This window comes from Cynara cardunculus (assembly GCF_001531365.2).
Source record: "Cynara cardunculus var. scolymus isolate 2C chromosome LG 15, CcrdV1, whole genome shotgun sequence".
In the NCBI taxonomy this organism is placed as follows: Eukaryota; Viridiplantae; Streptophyta; class Magnoliopsida; order Asterales; family Asteraceae; genus Cynara; species Cynara cardunculus.
The window spans coordinates 5,336,530-5,349,447 of record NC_037542.1 but is presented as its reverse complement, the minus strand read 5'-3'; the positions used below and the strand labels follow the sequence as shown (position 1 = coordinate 5,349,447).

The window sequence follows — 12,918 nt, the reverse complement described above, 5'->3', positions numbered from 1 at the left end:
AAGAACTTTAAAATATATGTATTTATTTGAACAACATAAAATAAAAACTCTACCTTTTTTACAATATATATATATATATATATATATATCTAAAAAATAATGTTTCATATTTATTTAAGAATTATTTTACTCTAGAATATTTAATTTGCATGTAACTTAATAAGAAAAGGTCGAAAAAATTAAATGGTTTTTTAGATCATAGCAATAAAAAATGAAAATCTATAATAATAATTTGAAATAGGTTTTTATTTTTATTTTAGTTAACACATCAAAATGATGTGTCATCCATCTCACCTCATTAAAGCCATACAAGCAAAAAAAAAGTCAAGGAGTTAATCGGTTTAAAAGGTAACAAATTACCCATTGTTATTATGGATAGATTTTTTAAAGTACGATGCCTTAATAAAAATAATTTGAAAGTACATTAATATAATAAAAAAAAACAAAAGTAAAATATTATAATAAAAAAAATTATAAAAATAGGTTACTATTTCATACATTTAATCTAGAAAGATGGTCTCATATTATAATGTATTGATGTAATATGATTTGATCGAACATTTTTAATGACAATCGGACACGTTATCTTCACAAACCCATTAACCACTTTGCATTAATTATGACATAATTTATTGTATTTGTTTACTTTCCACCTACCAAATTCCCATCTTAATTTTCATTCCTTTATATAAATTATAAATTATTGTGAATATTTCAACCAATTTAATTTGCTACGTATAGTTGTTGGTGATTCTACGTCTCGTAAATGGACAATATTCTCGTCAAGATAAGCTTCATACTCTTGGTTTGTGTCTTTACATCAGGTTCGAATCGATATCATCAATTTTATATTTATCTGTTGAATATTTATATTTATCGTATAGTTTTTTAATCAGATATAACAATTATGATATGTATACATACACTGAGAGATTTTGGTAATATTATTATTTTTTGTAGTTACATGATTTATGATATCATGTATTTTATCATATGATATATTTATGTATTTTTGTTATAAATAACTTTTATCATGAATACTTATTACAATATTAATCATGAATAAGACATGAATGGTTGGTTTTTAGGTTCTTGAAATATTTAAGTTTCAATGAATTCCTGCCAATATCAACGATTTTTATTTGAACATATCTATACTATATTATAAAGCATTTGACAAAAACTATTAAAAACCATTTTTATGCATAAAGTACTGTTTATTGATGCATATTACTTAAAATTCAAGATTACAAGTAAATTATGCATAAATACAACTTATTAAATCTCGATGTTTGAATTCGTATAATTATTTGCGGATAAACATATTCAAATAGATGATAAACATCTGATTCTAAAATATAAAAAATCTAAAATATAATTAGAATAATTATCAAGTTCTAACAAAATAATTAATTATTATTTTTATAAGAAAATTATATTATTAAACCAAATATAAATTACTTCGTTATTAAACCTAAATTAAATTATAATAAAAAATTGCATTAAAAAATTACACAAAAAATATGAATTTTAAATAGTTAACTTGATACTAATATCGATATATTTTTGTCAAAATTTTATTATATCCTTAAATTGATATTTTATTCAAAAATAAAAGCACTATCAATTTTTTTCAAAATCACATAAGATAGAGTGTCCATGTGAGATTAAGGAACAACATTGTACGAAGAAGCGTTGTTATTGTCGTGACAACCTTTGCTAAATCTAGCAATAATGTATTAGTAAAAGACTGCCAGCCAAGAAACATATTTAGCCAATATAAATAAATCAATCTCTTCGAGTCATTTCTATCGACTAAAAATGCATCTATCACCAAATAATCTATATTTACAAAATAAATCATCAAAAGAACTCACACTTATGATTTACTTGTGAAAATACTCAAATATCCCGAATAAAAGCATTTTCAAGAATTTATTAACCAAATGTACCAAATATGTAAAACTCACCAAATAACCCACATATTCGATAAATATCAAGTAGAACATACTAATATTTCAAACGGACATTTTTAGCATGTACAAAGTTTTCACAAAGCAATTTAAACTCGCTTTGCTAGATTTATGCTAAATCTAGATTTTTTTTACCTCAATCTTGAGCTTCCTTTAGAGAGGTTTAGATAAGGGTCCAAAAACATTATAAATTGTAAATCACAATGCTATAATCCATAATTATTTCAAAAAATGGATTTGAGACATCATAACATATAAACCACAATCACCAAACATACAATTTACTCTTAAGAAATGATTAAAAAAAGGACCAAATGCCCTAATTAAGCTAATGGACTTTTTAACATAAGTTAATTTGGGGTACAAAAAGTGAAACAATATTCGTTTTGATAGCCTGTTACTAGTTTTAAAATAAAGTTTTTGATCACAATATGAATAAAAACCGGAAAATCCCTTCACTTTTATGGGGAGAACCAAAAGTATTTGTACCAAAATAACAAATGCGAAAAAAGAACAAAAGGCGTTGTCTACGTTTGACAAACATAATGATTAATACTGTAATAACTTCAAAATAGGGACTAGAGTTGATATTGAGTGGCAACCACGAGAACCAGAGGAGTAATTTTCTCTATTTATTATGACTAAATATTATAAATAATCAAAAGAATAATTGTAGTTATTAATAGTGAAATTAATGCAAGAAAAATTCGTAAAATATTTTAAAGATATATCTTCTGTTTTTAGTGTGACTCGACTTTAACCCAACATACAACATAAATGGAGCCGATGACCCATTTAAGAGCAGCATCAGGATGGATTTGGTCCTAAATTTTAGGCCAACGACTGGTTAAGGACCGGTAATCTTTAGACCCTTGTGCATCTCTACCACTCACGTTATGCTCTCGAGTTCTTTCAAGGAGGAAAGGTATTATTCATACATTGATTAACGAGTAAGATCTCTGAAAAGAATTTTTAACAAACGACATCCCTATGGCTTCATTTCTAATGCCTTCTTTGTCCAATGTTTGACACCACAAAAACTCACGGTTCCATGTTTGATGCAACATGGGATAGGAATTGGACAACAAAATAGGTCGAACAAGATAAGAATGAGACAACTAAAAAAAATTATCCATCTACCTTTATCTGACATATCCTTAATATACTATTTGTTTAATGGTCACTACTGTCCACTGCCGCTGCCACCACCCTGATGGCGGCCACTAAAGACCATTGACCACCTCTATAACCACAAACATTGGCCCACTACCAAAACAAACATCACAATGCGTATTGTTGATAGTAAATTATGGTAAATAAACAAGTGTAAATTGTTCACAATATCGCATGTGATATTTGTTAATTATGAATCACATTAAACCAACAATAACATTACATATAACTGATTATAATCGACAATGGTAGATGGACCAACAAGCAGAGAATCGAACGCATGGCATTGGTTGGACAAAAGTGAAGGTCTTTGTGCTGGTCAATGTCGATTGTTGACTAAGTCAAAGAGCCGATGCTCGAGTGGGCTAACTACTTGCATTCATGACAAAAATTATGTAGCAAGATTTGAGTCTAACCTTCAATTTTGAACGAATTATTGGCCATAAAGACTTCAATTCCAAGTCGGACTTTGCTTCAATAAACAACACGAGGTAAGCCCTTCAAGCTTGTGGAAGCTAACGCAACGCATGTTCCAGGAGAATAACACCGAAAGCACATCTAGTAAAGAAGAAAAGAAGAATAGGATGTTAAGGGGCAGGTTCAGTTAGGAACTTAAAATTGATAAGGAACCCAGGAACCGCCAACAGCACGACACATGGCACATTCATCAGGAATATGGACGCGTTATTCATCATGAATGTTGTAACATATTCATGATGCATAACACGTCCACAGCACATTCATATTCATCATGAATGTGTTATTCATTATGAATATTCATCCCGAAGACGGACGTTGGCGCGCTGAGGGTGGTGGTTCCCGGGTTCCTAATCACTTTTGGTTACCAACGGAACTTCCCTCGGATGTTAAATATTACAACTGATTTTCAAAATCTACCTTTGATGTGTAGAGTAGATCCAATTTTGATGAAGGCTGAGGAGACAAATCAGAAAAAGATTCATATTAGTGAAGCACTTTCCAAGTGAGACTACCTTTGGCTCTACTCTAATTGGCAACGAGACAGTGGATTGATTCCAACACCTATGGGGTAGTGAGTAGTATACCATCAGAACAAATTATGACCATGCTCGAAGAGTTATCTTTTAACATAGATTCATCAAGGATGAAACCAAATAACATCAACTAACCAATTTTCATAAAATCCACAAAATGACACCAATGAGATACTTGATGGACACAAGTTTTGGAAATATTTGGGAAATACAAACTCTTTTTGGTTTTTAATTTTGACAACTGAAGATAAACAAATGCCGAAGTTCCCGTTTTAGCATATGCGTCATTGCTAGTTCGTACTCTAGTTTGTAGTTGAAACACAGGTAAGAAAGTACAGAATCTAAGGGCCTGTAGTTAGCAGCTTAATGAGACTCGCAGCTTATTCGGTCAGCTATACATGATTGTTTGGTAGTCGCTTAATGATATAGAAAGTGGCTTATTCAATAAGCTTCTAGGGGGCTGCCCACTCTAAATGTCCTAAATAGTTTCCAATCAATTGCAATCTTAACTTGTTTACCTCTATATAGGCAGCTCCCACGAACAGTTTCATCTCGACTCTGAAGCATTCCTATGAGTAGGATTCCCTGAATCATACCAAAAGGCACCTGTTAGAATGAAAGAAATGTCAATAACTTGCTTGAAGACAAAGGAGCATAGAGAATGGATATACGGCGACTGGTTCACCAAGATTTGGATAAAATTCACATCCGTAATAATAACAGTAGAACAAACTGTGATGTCTCAGAAAGCCTTTTTACATGTACTAGCAATGACGTTTCTATAAGAATGTTTCAGTTTGCAATAGACATTACGTAGAAGTCCACAATGAAAACCACATTTAACAATTATATGTAACATGATAAAGAAAGTAGATTCTTTAAAACTAGAGTAAAAGCAATAGAAAATTTTCACAGAATCTTTTAGTTTCAAAATCTAAAACCCAACCAAACCTTTTTTGAACTGGATCAAACCATGATAACCAAACCAACCACTTAGATTTAATCCAATTTGATCTAACTTAATGGTTTATTGGTTCAAACTAAAACCCAGAGAGGCACCTGAATCTCTATGTTTTCTAGCATTTCCCCTTGAGCATCCACTAAAATAGCTGATATAAATATATTTGCAAGAGGAAGACATCAAAAAAGTGTAGAGGCTATTGAAATAAAAACCATGCTAAACCAAATCCATGCCCTTTTGAAAATTACCCATGTCACAGAATCTGCAGATATCAGCATTGCAATCTGTAACTTGATAATTAGAGGCTGAAATCAGTGATAAAATAAAAGAAATATTGATAAAGACAAGGGTGAAATCGATGGTCCACGTTAAAATTTGACAAATGGCCAACAAGATATATTTTACTTTGAATTTGGTGATTCGGGTAGACCCACTAGAAGACAAGGCATGGGATGCACATGATGGGAAGAAAAAAGTCACTTTTTGTTGGGGATTGCCCCGCTCATCTTGATGACTAGCAACCTCCATACGCATTACATGACTCAAAAGGAAGTCATGAACAAACTGGAAAAGCTGAAAAGTTCCTTATGGGCAAATGACATACCAAACTCAAAAATGTCATTAATTTCAAGGGCAAAGGTAAGTAAATAGTAGGTGTCTGTCTACGCATTGTTCCTCTCAAAATGCAGAAGTGGTCTTCTAGCTTCACGATGAGGTAAGCGCAACAATAATTAATTATCTCCTTGGGAGATAGTCATTTATTCATAATCGATACAATCATTTTAGTTCTGGCTAAGTTGCCATCTAGTATTCCTTTATCACAGAATGCAAATATGTCATCGATGTAGAAGAGCATAACCAGTTTGCAGTCAAGTGGACATTATGTGGTAAACATAAATGGAACAGAAAGATAGGCAAAGGTGACTGGGAAGGAGCATACTGTGGCGCACATGCTGTGACTATTTTGCATCATGCATCAATAGATGGACAGCAAAAATTCATCTTTCCAGATATAGGTTCTCATGTCACTCTGAGAAAAAGCATTAACGACTAACGAGTATCCAATAATATTACCCAAGGCAACATTGGAACTTGCTATTTTCAAGTGTTTCTACTTTGACTTGTATAAATTAGAATCTGGAAGCTAATATGCTCTTGAAATCATACCTCTAAAACCCAGCGTGGTAGCAGCCTGCACCCAACCTTTCCTTACTCAGAGATTTTGAAGGAACACAACTTGATTACCCTGCTCAAGATTCGTAATCAGCTCGCGGCCCACGTATCATGGCACAACTCATTGGGAGTTCCCAAGAGTTGCACATCATTGATCTGAACACAGTGGTATTACAGATGCTTCTCCAATAAGTTCCATTTACATCACTCTCTCCAAATACGCGAGTATCAAAATACATAAATTTAAGCATATGCATGTACATCATGTGACCTATACTTTCCCAGTCGCTAAAGTATTGGCTGCTATTTTAATAATAGAAATATCAATAACATAGAAAGATGATTTAGTTCTTCATGGAAGTACATATAAAATTGAATAAGAAACAATGATGGGTGCCTAATCTGTCATATGGCTTTAGCAAACCATTTTGGCAATCTCAGGGAAGCCTTCATTCCAAGCCTTGTAAAGAAAAGAGCATATAGAAGATGTAGCAGGAACACAAAGAAACAGCAATTAAGTAAAAGCTGCAAGGAAGGACCAGATTAGAAAAGACAATTCATTCCTTGGTTACAGGAAAAGAGGCAGATTTTGACTTTTGAGGTCAGAGTCATGACTTTTCATACTAAAGTTCCATATGGATTTGTAAAAAGTTCAACACAGCCATTTCCTTTTATTGGTGACCATTATGGTCTAAATGAAAATTAACCCGTTTCATAAAGATAATTGGAAAATCCACATCGGTTTGAAGTTGAAGTGTAGTCGGTCTGATCTCAAATGTCTGTATCTTATTTTTTTCTAAAAATAAAGTAATAGATAATTTAGAGAGTAATAAGACGAACCAAGGTCCCAAAAATGGCATATATTACATCCATCGAAGGAATTGCCAAAAAGCCTAATGATGAGAGGATAAATGTGGCTGAGGCATGAATGTTTATAGTGATCTACAAGAAAAGCATGCTCAATTCAAATAAATATCAGAAATGGTGTTTTTCAGGGGTACCAATGGAATCTAAGATATGAAGGATGTAAAGTTACCAAAGCAAGAATGTTCTCCCTGATTAAGAAAGAGTACATTACGACATATCCCATTGCACCCGCAGCTCGAACCTGCATAATTTTAAGATACATATCACTGAAGCGTGATCCTTAAAAGATGAAAAAAAGTGGTTTCAAATGTGAAGAATCTAAGAAAGAGAGCAAGCCTTACAATTGCACTCACAAATACGGAAACACCCCAACTCGCTTTTAACCTGAGTGGTAATTGGTAACAAAAAGCGGCTTCGAATCAATCAACGGAAGAGAGAATACACAGGGACGATAACAGAAGGCATAACCAAGTTCTCAATTACACTATAATATTGTTTGCTATAAGCTAATGAAAAGAAACCCCGAAGTTCAACTAAAATTTCAAAGTTCACTCAGTAGACTGAAGAAGAATTTTATTAGCACTACTCCTTGGTGTATTTTCTCTCAAAAATCAAAGCCTGGCCTTTTTCTTTAATTTCAGATGGATATCGCTTTCAGTCTACACCGATTAAACAGGGTAAAGGCCATTACCTTAAAAACATTTTCTGTATATGATCTTCATAAGATATGAATATTACTTCAAAAAGCAACTTATAAGATTATAAGCAATAGCTTATACAAGACAACCAAGGGCAAGCCAGTACTATTTTCCAACTGAAAGAGCCCCAGAAATTTATGTGAACTAGACAAAATGCTTAATATACTCCATATATCTATAATATATAAACCAAATCAAAAGAGCACAGTATATCCCACCTTGGGGTAGGGTCGAGGGCGAGATGTATTATGTATGTATGTATGTGTGTTTTTGTGTGAGTATATAGTTATATATATATATATATATTAGTTTAAATTGGAAGGGTGAATATAACTTCACTTCAACATGATAAATAACCTAAATATTTCAAAATATCCTGAGCAATTACCAGACCCAACGGACCATGGGTGTATCTTCCTCCGTGACAGTTCATAAAATATTTCTTGTATTTTATGTTAAGGTTGGCAAAACATCGTTTTGTAATAGCCACAGATCCTAAAATTTAGCCTACCATCTTTCAAGCTTTGATTAGATAACGAGTTCCAAATTAACTCAAAAGCAAAAGAAATGAAATGCAAGAAAAAGAATAGGGGAGATGTCGGAACAATTAGAAGGTCAAACCTTAGACAAGTAATGAAAAAATATAACAAGGAATAGACATAACATGACCCAATTGCATACCTCCACAAAGAGCCCATGGTGAGACCAAGAAAACCATGCATTAGCTGAGACGCAAGAAAGATGATTGTATTTCAGTGCATATGCAGCAACAAAGCAGAGACCGGAAAAGAGACAGATGAATTTCATAATTAATATAAACAATCACATCTTAGTTATTGGTGGCTATATAAAGGATAATGTAAATATAAGTATGTGTGAAAAACAGATCATGCTTTCATAATACTTCTTCTCCACACAGCTCTGGTGTTTCTTGTTTTCACTCAAACACAGATCTTGAGATCCAGTAAGTAACTCGGACAATGATGCAGATTCTTCTCAATCAAGTGTGGGTCCAGGTACTTGTCTCTCTATGCACTTATATCCTTTGTTTTCTTCAAAACTACACTGGATTGTTGATTCAGGAGCAACTCAACATGTACGCCCACAAGCAAATATATTCGATTCCATGCACTCCATCTAGCATGCAACAATTGGCATTACCAAATCATTCTCGGATTTTGGTAAAATTGCTTGTGATGTTCAACTGAACGGTGATTTTATTCTTAAGGATGTCTTGTGTATTCCAAATTCGAAGTTTAACTTGACTTCTGAATGGAGTGTTTAAATATAAAGTATATAGGATCACAATATAAAGCCACAACAATTTGGTGATTCGAACATCATCTATTGGCAGATTTAATTTTGTTACAGATAACTAAAAGACAATTTGCAATTCACACCAAATGGTTGGATTATTGGATTTCTTCAAAGGATCGACTTTTGAGAGGTCGATTTCTCTCCAATGGAATTGTTATCGAACAATAAAGGATCAATGAATACCCTACTTCACCACACAGACTCTGTTTTATACTCCAGCGCCCTTCCCACCTATTTTCACTATTTTTCCTGCCCAAGAAGAAAATACCATAATACCCCTGTTATTTCTCCCTTCTCGAATATATATGCACTATCCTGGCTTAACAAATTTCCAAAGGCAGACATGATTGTCATACCATTATGAGAAGTCAAACATGAAATTGCGTCTTTCATCTCAATAGGGTTAACACCTAAATCATCTAAATTCTTCAAATGAGGTGGTGAAAGTCATTTCAGATTTAGCACAATTCAAAATGGGAAGCAAGAAATAAGCCAAAACTTTAACCATATATAGTAACAATTAAAGTGAGAGATATGTCAAGTGCAAGAGAAACATTCGCTGACCAGATAAGTTATTGCTTTTATAGGGCCAGCCAAGACGAGCAACAGTGTAGCAGTTGCAACCTACAATAAGGTAGTAAGAAAATGAAATGCAAACAATAAAGATGCAACATCAAGGATACTATGTTCAGGAATAGAAAAATAATGCCGGTTACATACCATAGTCTTTCTGCCAGCAACAATATCCCATCTCATGGATGAGAATACTATGGGCAAGGCAAAGAAACAACCAAAGTAGTTCTGTCAATACAACACATCATTAATATTAGATTTAAGCAATAAAAACATTAAGTTGACTAGCATGGAGATGAATTACATCAAGAAAACCAGCTAAAGCAGAAACACGATAGTTCAGCAATGTTTTGACCTTTTGAAATTCTTTACCCGAATGGCCTTTTGGCCGTATTAAATTAACTTAGTTAAACCATCAAACAGGCCAGCTTGATACTCCCTATGTGATATAAAAATTGCAAAACTCATATATCCGGTGTCCCATGAATATCTACCAACATTTTCTATTTCGGAAAGAGTCCAAGTCAAACTTAACTATTTGCCTACTCTCATTATTATAAATCACGATTGATTTCGGTCCACAAGATTCTTTATTTTGCCTTTAGTGAAGTGTAATTTATATATTTGATATATATCTAACATTTCACTACAACTATGTGTTAGGTCAAAGGTTGCAATTTTCATGGGGGAAGTATCAAACATGAAAGAACAAAGAAAGAAATGGGGAAGGCACCAAAGAGAAAATAATGGAAGATGTCATTCAACAGAAGAGGACGTTAGTGTCTCTTGAAATTTTACCTTTTCTTCCTCTTGGCAAGTAGTTGCATTTTTCAGGGCTATTGTACATCCCCGTTTCTTACCACTCACATTTTACCTAAGAGAAAGATAATGGTGAAGCCTCCAATGGAATAGATGTTCTAGCTTTTTTATTTTATTTTTTTAGCAGGGCTATCCTTTAGCCAAACTAATTCAACACAGTCCACACAAAGCACCCCTCCAAATGAATGTGAAAACTTTAGGCCTTCCAACCAGCATGCATAACACTCAAAGGCACCATGCCCTGGTGATTGACCGGAAGCCGAACCCCTTGGGGTTAGACAATCAAGCTATTGAGATTTTATGGTGCAAGGTCCATATCACATTCAATATAAAATTGATCAAAAAGATCATGCTTGAGTATGATACTTAGCTTCAAATAGAAGTCCAAAGTATTTTCATAGAAATCAATTCCAGGTTCCTCGTCATGTTCCATCTTTGTATATTACCTTAAGTACCTCATATTGCAAAAAATCATGGTTTTACACAAAAAATAAACACACCATCATCATCTTACTTTTAACAATATCTTTTAGCTATCACATTATACGTCTTAAGAATGAGACAGATCACTCATTCACTGTTATCCAAAACATCTTTGCCTCATCTACACTAGTGTGTAGACGGCTAAAAATGTGCTAAGCTTTTCTATGGGACATAAATAAATTTAAGACTTCCTTTTTGTCATGGCTCTAGGGCTCCAACACTCCACAGATCAAAAGATGTAACCCGTACCATAATCAAATGAAGATTCACATACTAGAAGACATGACCGAAATGAAGCATTAGATGCCATCACTTAATCCATTTTCCTTCACTACAAAGCAATTTTTTCCTATTTCCTTTTACCATCGTAGCATAGGTGCTTCATGATTAATCTTACTTTAGTAGATGAAAGGGGTGGAGGTTAATATCCCTAATCTCAGAAACATCCACTACTATCATGAGGTCCTACTTCCTACTATCTGTAAATCGTATATTTACATGTTAAAAACAAGATATAAACAATCTTGTACAAATCGTAATAAATCAAGTTTGCAGATATGAACATTCACTAACCATCCTGAGGTCCTACTTCCTACTATCTGTAAATGTATATTTACTAGTAACACCCCCTTCAAGTTGATCAGCATCCATACATGCACAAATATTGACATTGGATAACACCTGCCAAGTATTCGACATAATGCTAGTACCTCAATAGCAAGAGAGCTGCTTAAGATGTAGGCTAACCCACCAAGAGCGGCAAACATTGCACATTCCACCAACCTCAAAGTCTTCTGATAAGCCTCTCCATTCATAGTCAAGTCCTCAGAAGAACCAGTGTCTTCTTCTTGGTCATCTTTCTGCATCCATAATGGGGCTCCAATTTCTGAAACCCTAGCATTGGTTTTAGAGATGGGATATCGGGGACGGGAAGAAAGGATTGAAGTTGATGAGACATGGGAGAGCATGAAGTTATGGTATGTTGCAGGGGAGGTGGGATGGGAAAGGTGAGAAATTGGGGGTTGAAGACGATAAGCATGAATTTTGAGGATGTTCATGGTTGTTGAAGCAAACATGCTAATTCTACAAAGACGAAAAAGCTAGAATCAATATCAAAAACCAAATTGTTAGCAAATAAAAAAGAGAATCATTCTCCGTTTCTGTTCTTACCAGGTAAGGCGCTGTTTGGTTCGGCTTAACGGGTCTGTACCATTCTTTTTCTCCGAATCAAAAACAAATTTTTGTAAAGAATCATGTAAAGTGAATCTACGGATATGGTCCCGGTTTTGATGTTTTTGTTACGAATAACGTTTATTATGATATGCATTTTGAACCCTCGGAAAAAAACATATGGAATTATGGTATCCGTTTATTAAGGGGTGTTTGTGACAGTTTATTTGAAACAACTCATCGCTTTTCTACAAAAACACTTATCAACTTATTATAAGTCAGAAGAGTTTAATTTTTTCAAAAAAAAATTATTAGCGGTTTGGTGTCGGTATAAGTTGTTTATCCAAACACTCAAATGTGTTTGGATATCGGTGTCACACCGGAATAAGTCAATAAGTTGTTTTTATAAGCAATCTTAAACACCCCCTAAAGCTAGCCGTCAGGGTAGGACCTTAATTGGAGAGGGCTCGTGTGCATCTGTGCATTCGAGAAAAAAAATTAGATGTCTGAATAATGTACCGTTTGATTTTGAGGGATGCCTTTAAATACTTTGAAACCAAATTTATAGTAGAAACTAAATATGGGTGAGACTGTTGGTTTGAATAGGTTATTTTAACTTCTTCTCTTTTAATTTTAAGCTGTCAGGCCGGCCCAAAATATCAACTCATGTCGTAAAATGTTATTTAGAAATTATCAAT

The 12,918-nt window shown here is 33.6% G+C and overlaps 1 protein-coding gene across 2 annotated transcripts; it reads right to left on the bottom strand.

The window, feature by feature from the left end:
- Positions 1–6,519: 6,519 nt before the first annotated feature.
- LOC112528415 lies at positions 6,520–12,307 on the bottom strand. Of its 2 annotated transcripts, none has more exons than XM_025139439.1 (9): positions 12,221–12,307; positions 11,761–12,133; positions 9,896–9,976; positions 9,740–9,799; positions 8,540–8,583; positions 7,502–7,544; positions 7,330–7,401; positions 7,134–7,251; positions 6,520–6,818 (listed from the first exon to the last, which is right to left on the bottom strand). In XM_025139439.1, exons 2-9 carry the CDS (start codon positions 12,124–12,126, stop codon positions 6,808–6,810), a joined length of 795 nt encoding a protein of 264 aa, XP_024995207.1. In that variant the 5' UTR covers positions 12,127–12,133; positions 12,221–12,307; the 3' UTR covers positions 6,520–6,807. The 2 variants fall into 2 exon arrangements, with proteins under 2 accessions (XP_024995207.1, XP_024995205.1); XM_025139437.1 differs by having other exon boundaries at positions 7,134–7,235.
- Positions 12,308–12,918: the final 611 nt, after the last annotated feature.

Bases quoted from the DNA above. Each gene is read 5' to 3' on its own strand.
- LOC112528415 (XM_025139437.1), bottom strand. From the start codon at position 12,126: ATGTTTGCTTCAACAACCATGAACATCCTCAAAATTCATGCTTATCGT. The intron at 9,800-9,895 runs GTATGTAACCGG...ACCTTATTGTAG, and splicing joins TTGCTGGCAGAAAGACTATG to GTTGCAACTGCTACACTGTT. The intron at 6,819-7,133 runs GTTCGTCTTATT...CCTTCCTTGCAG, and splicing joins ATGCCATTTTTGGGACCTTG to CTTTTACTTAATTGCTGTTT.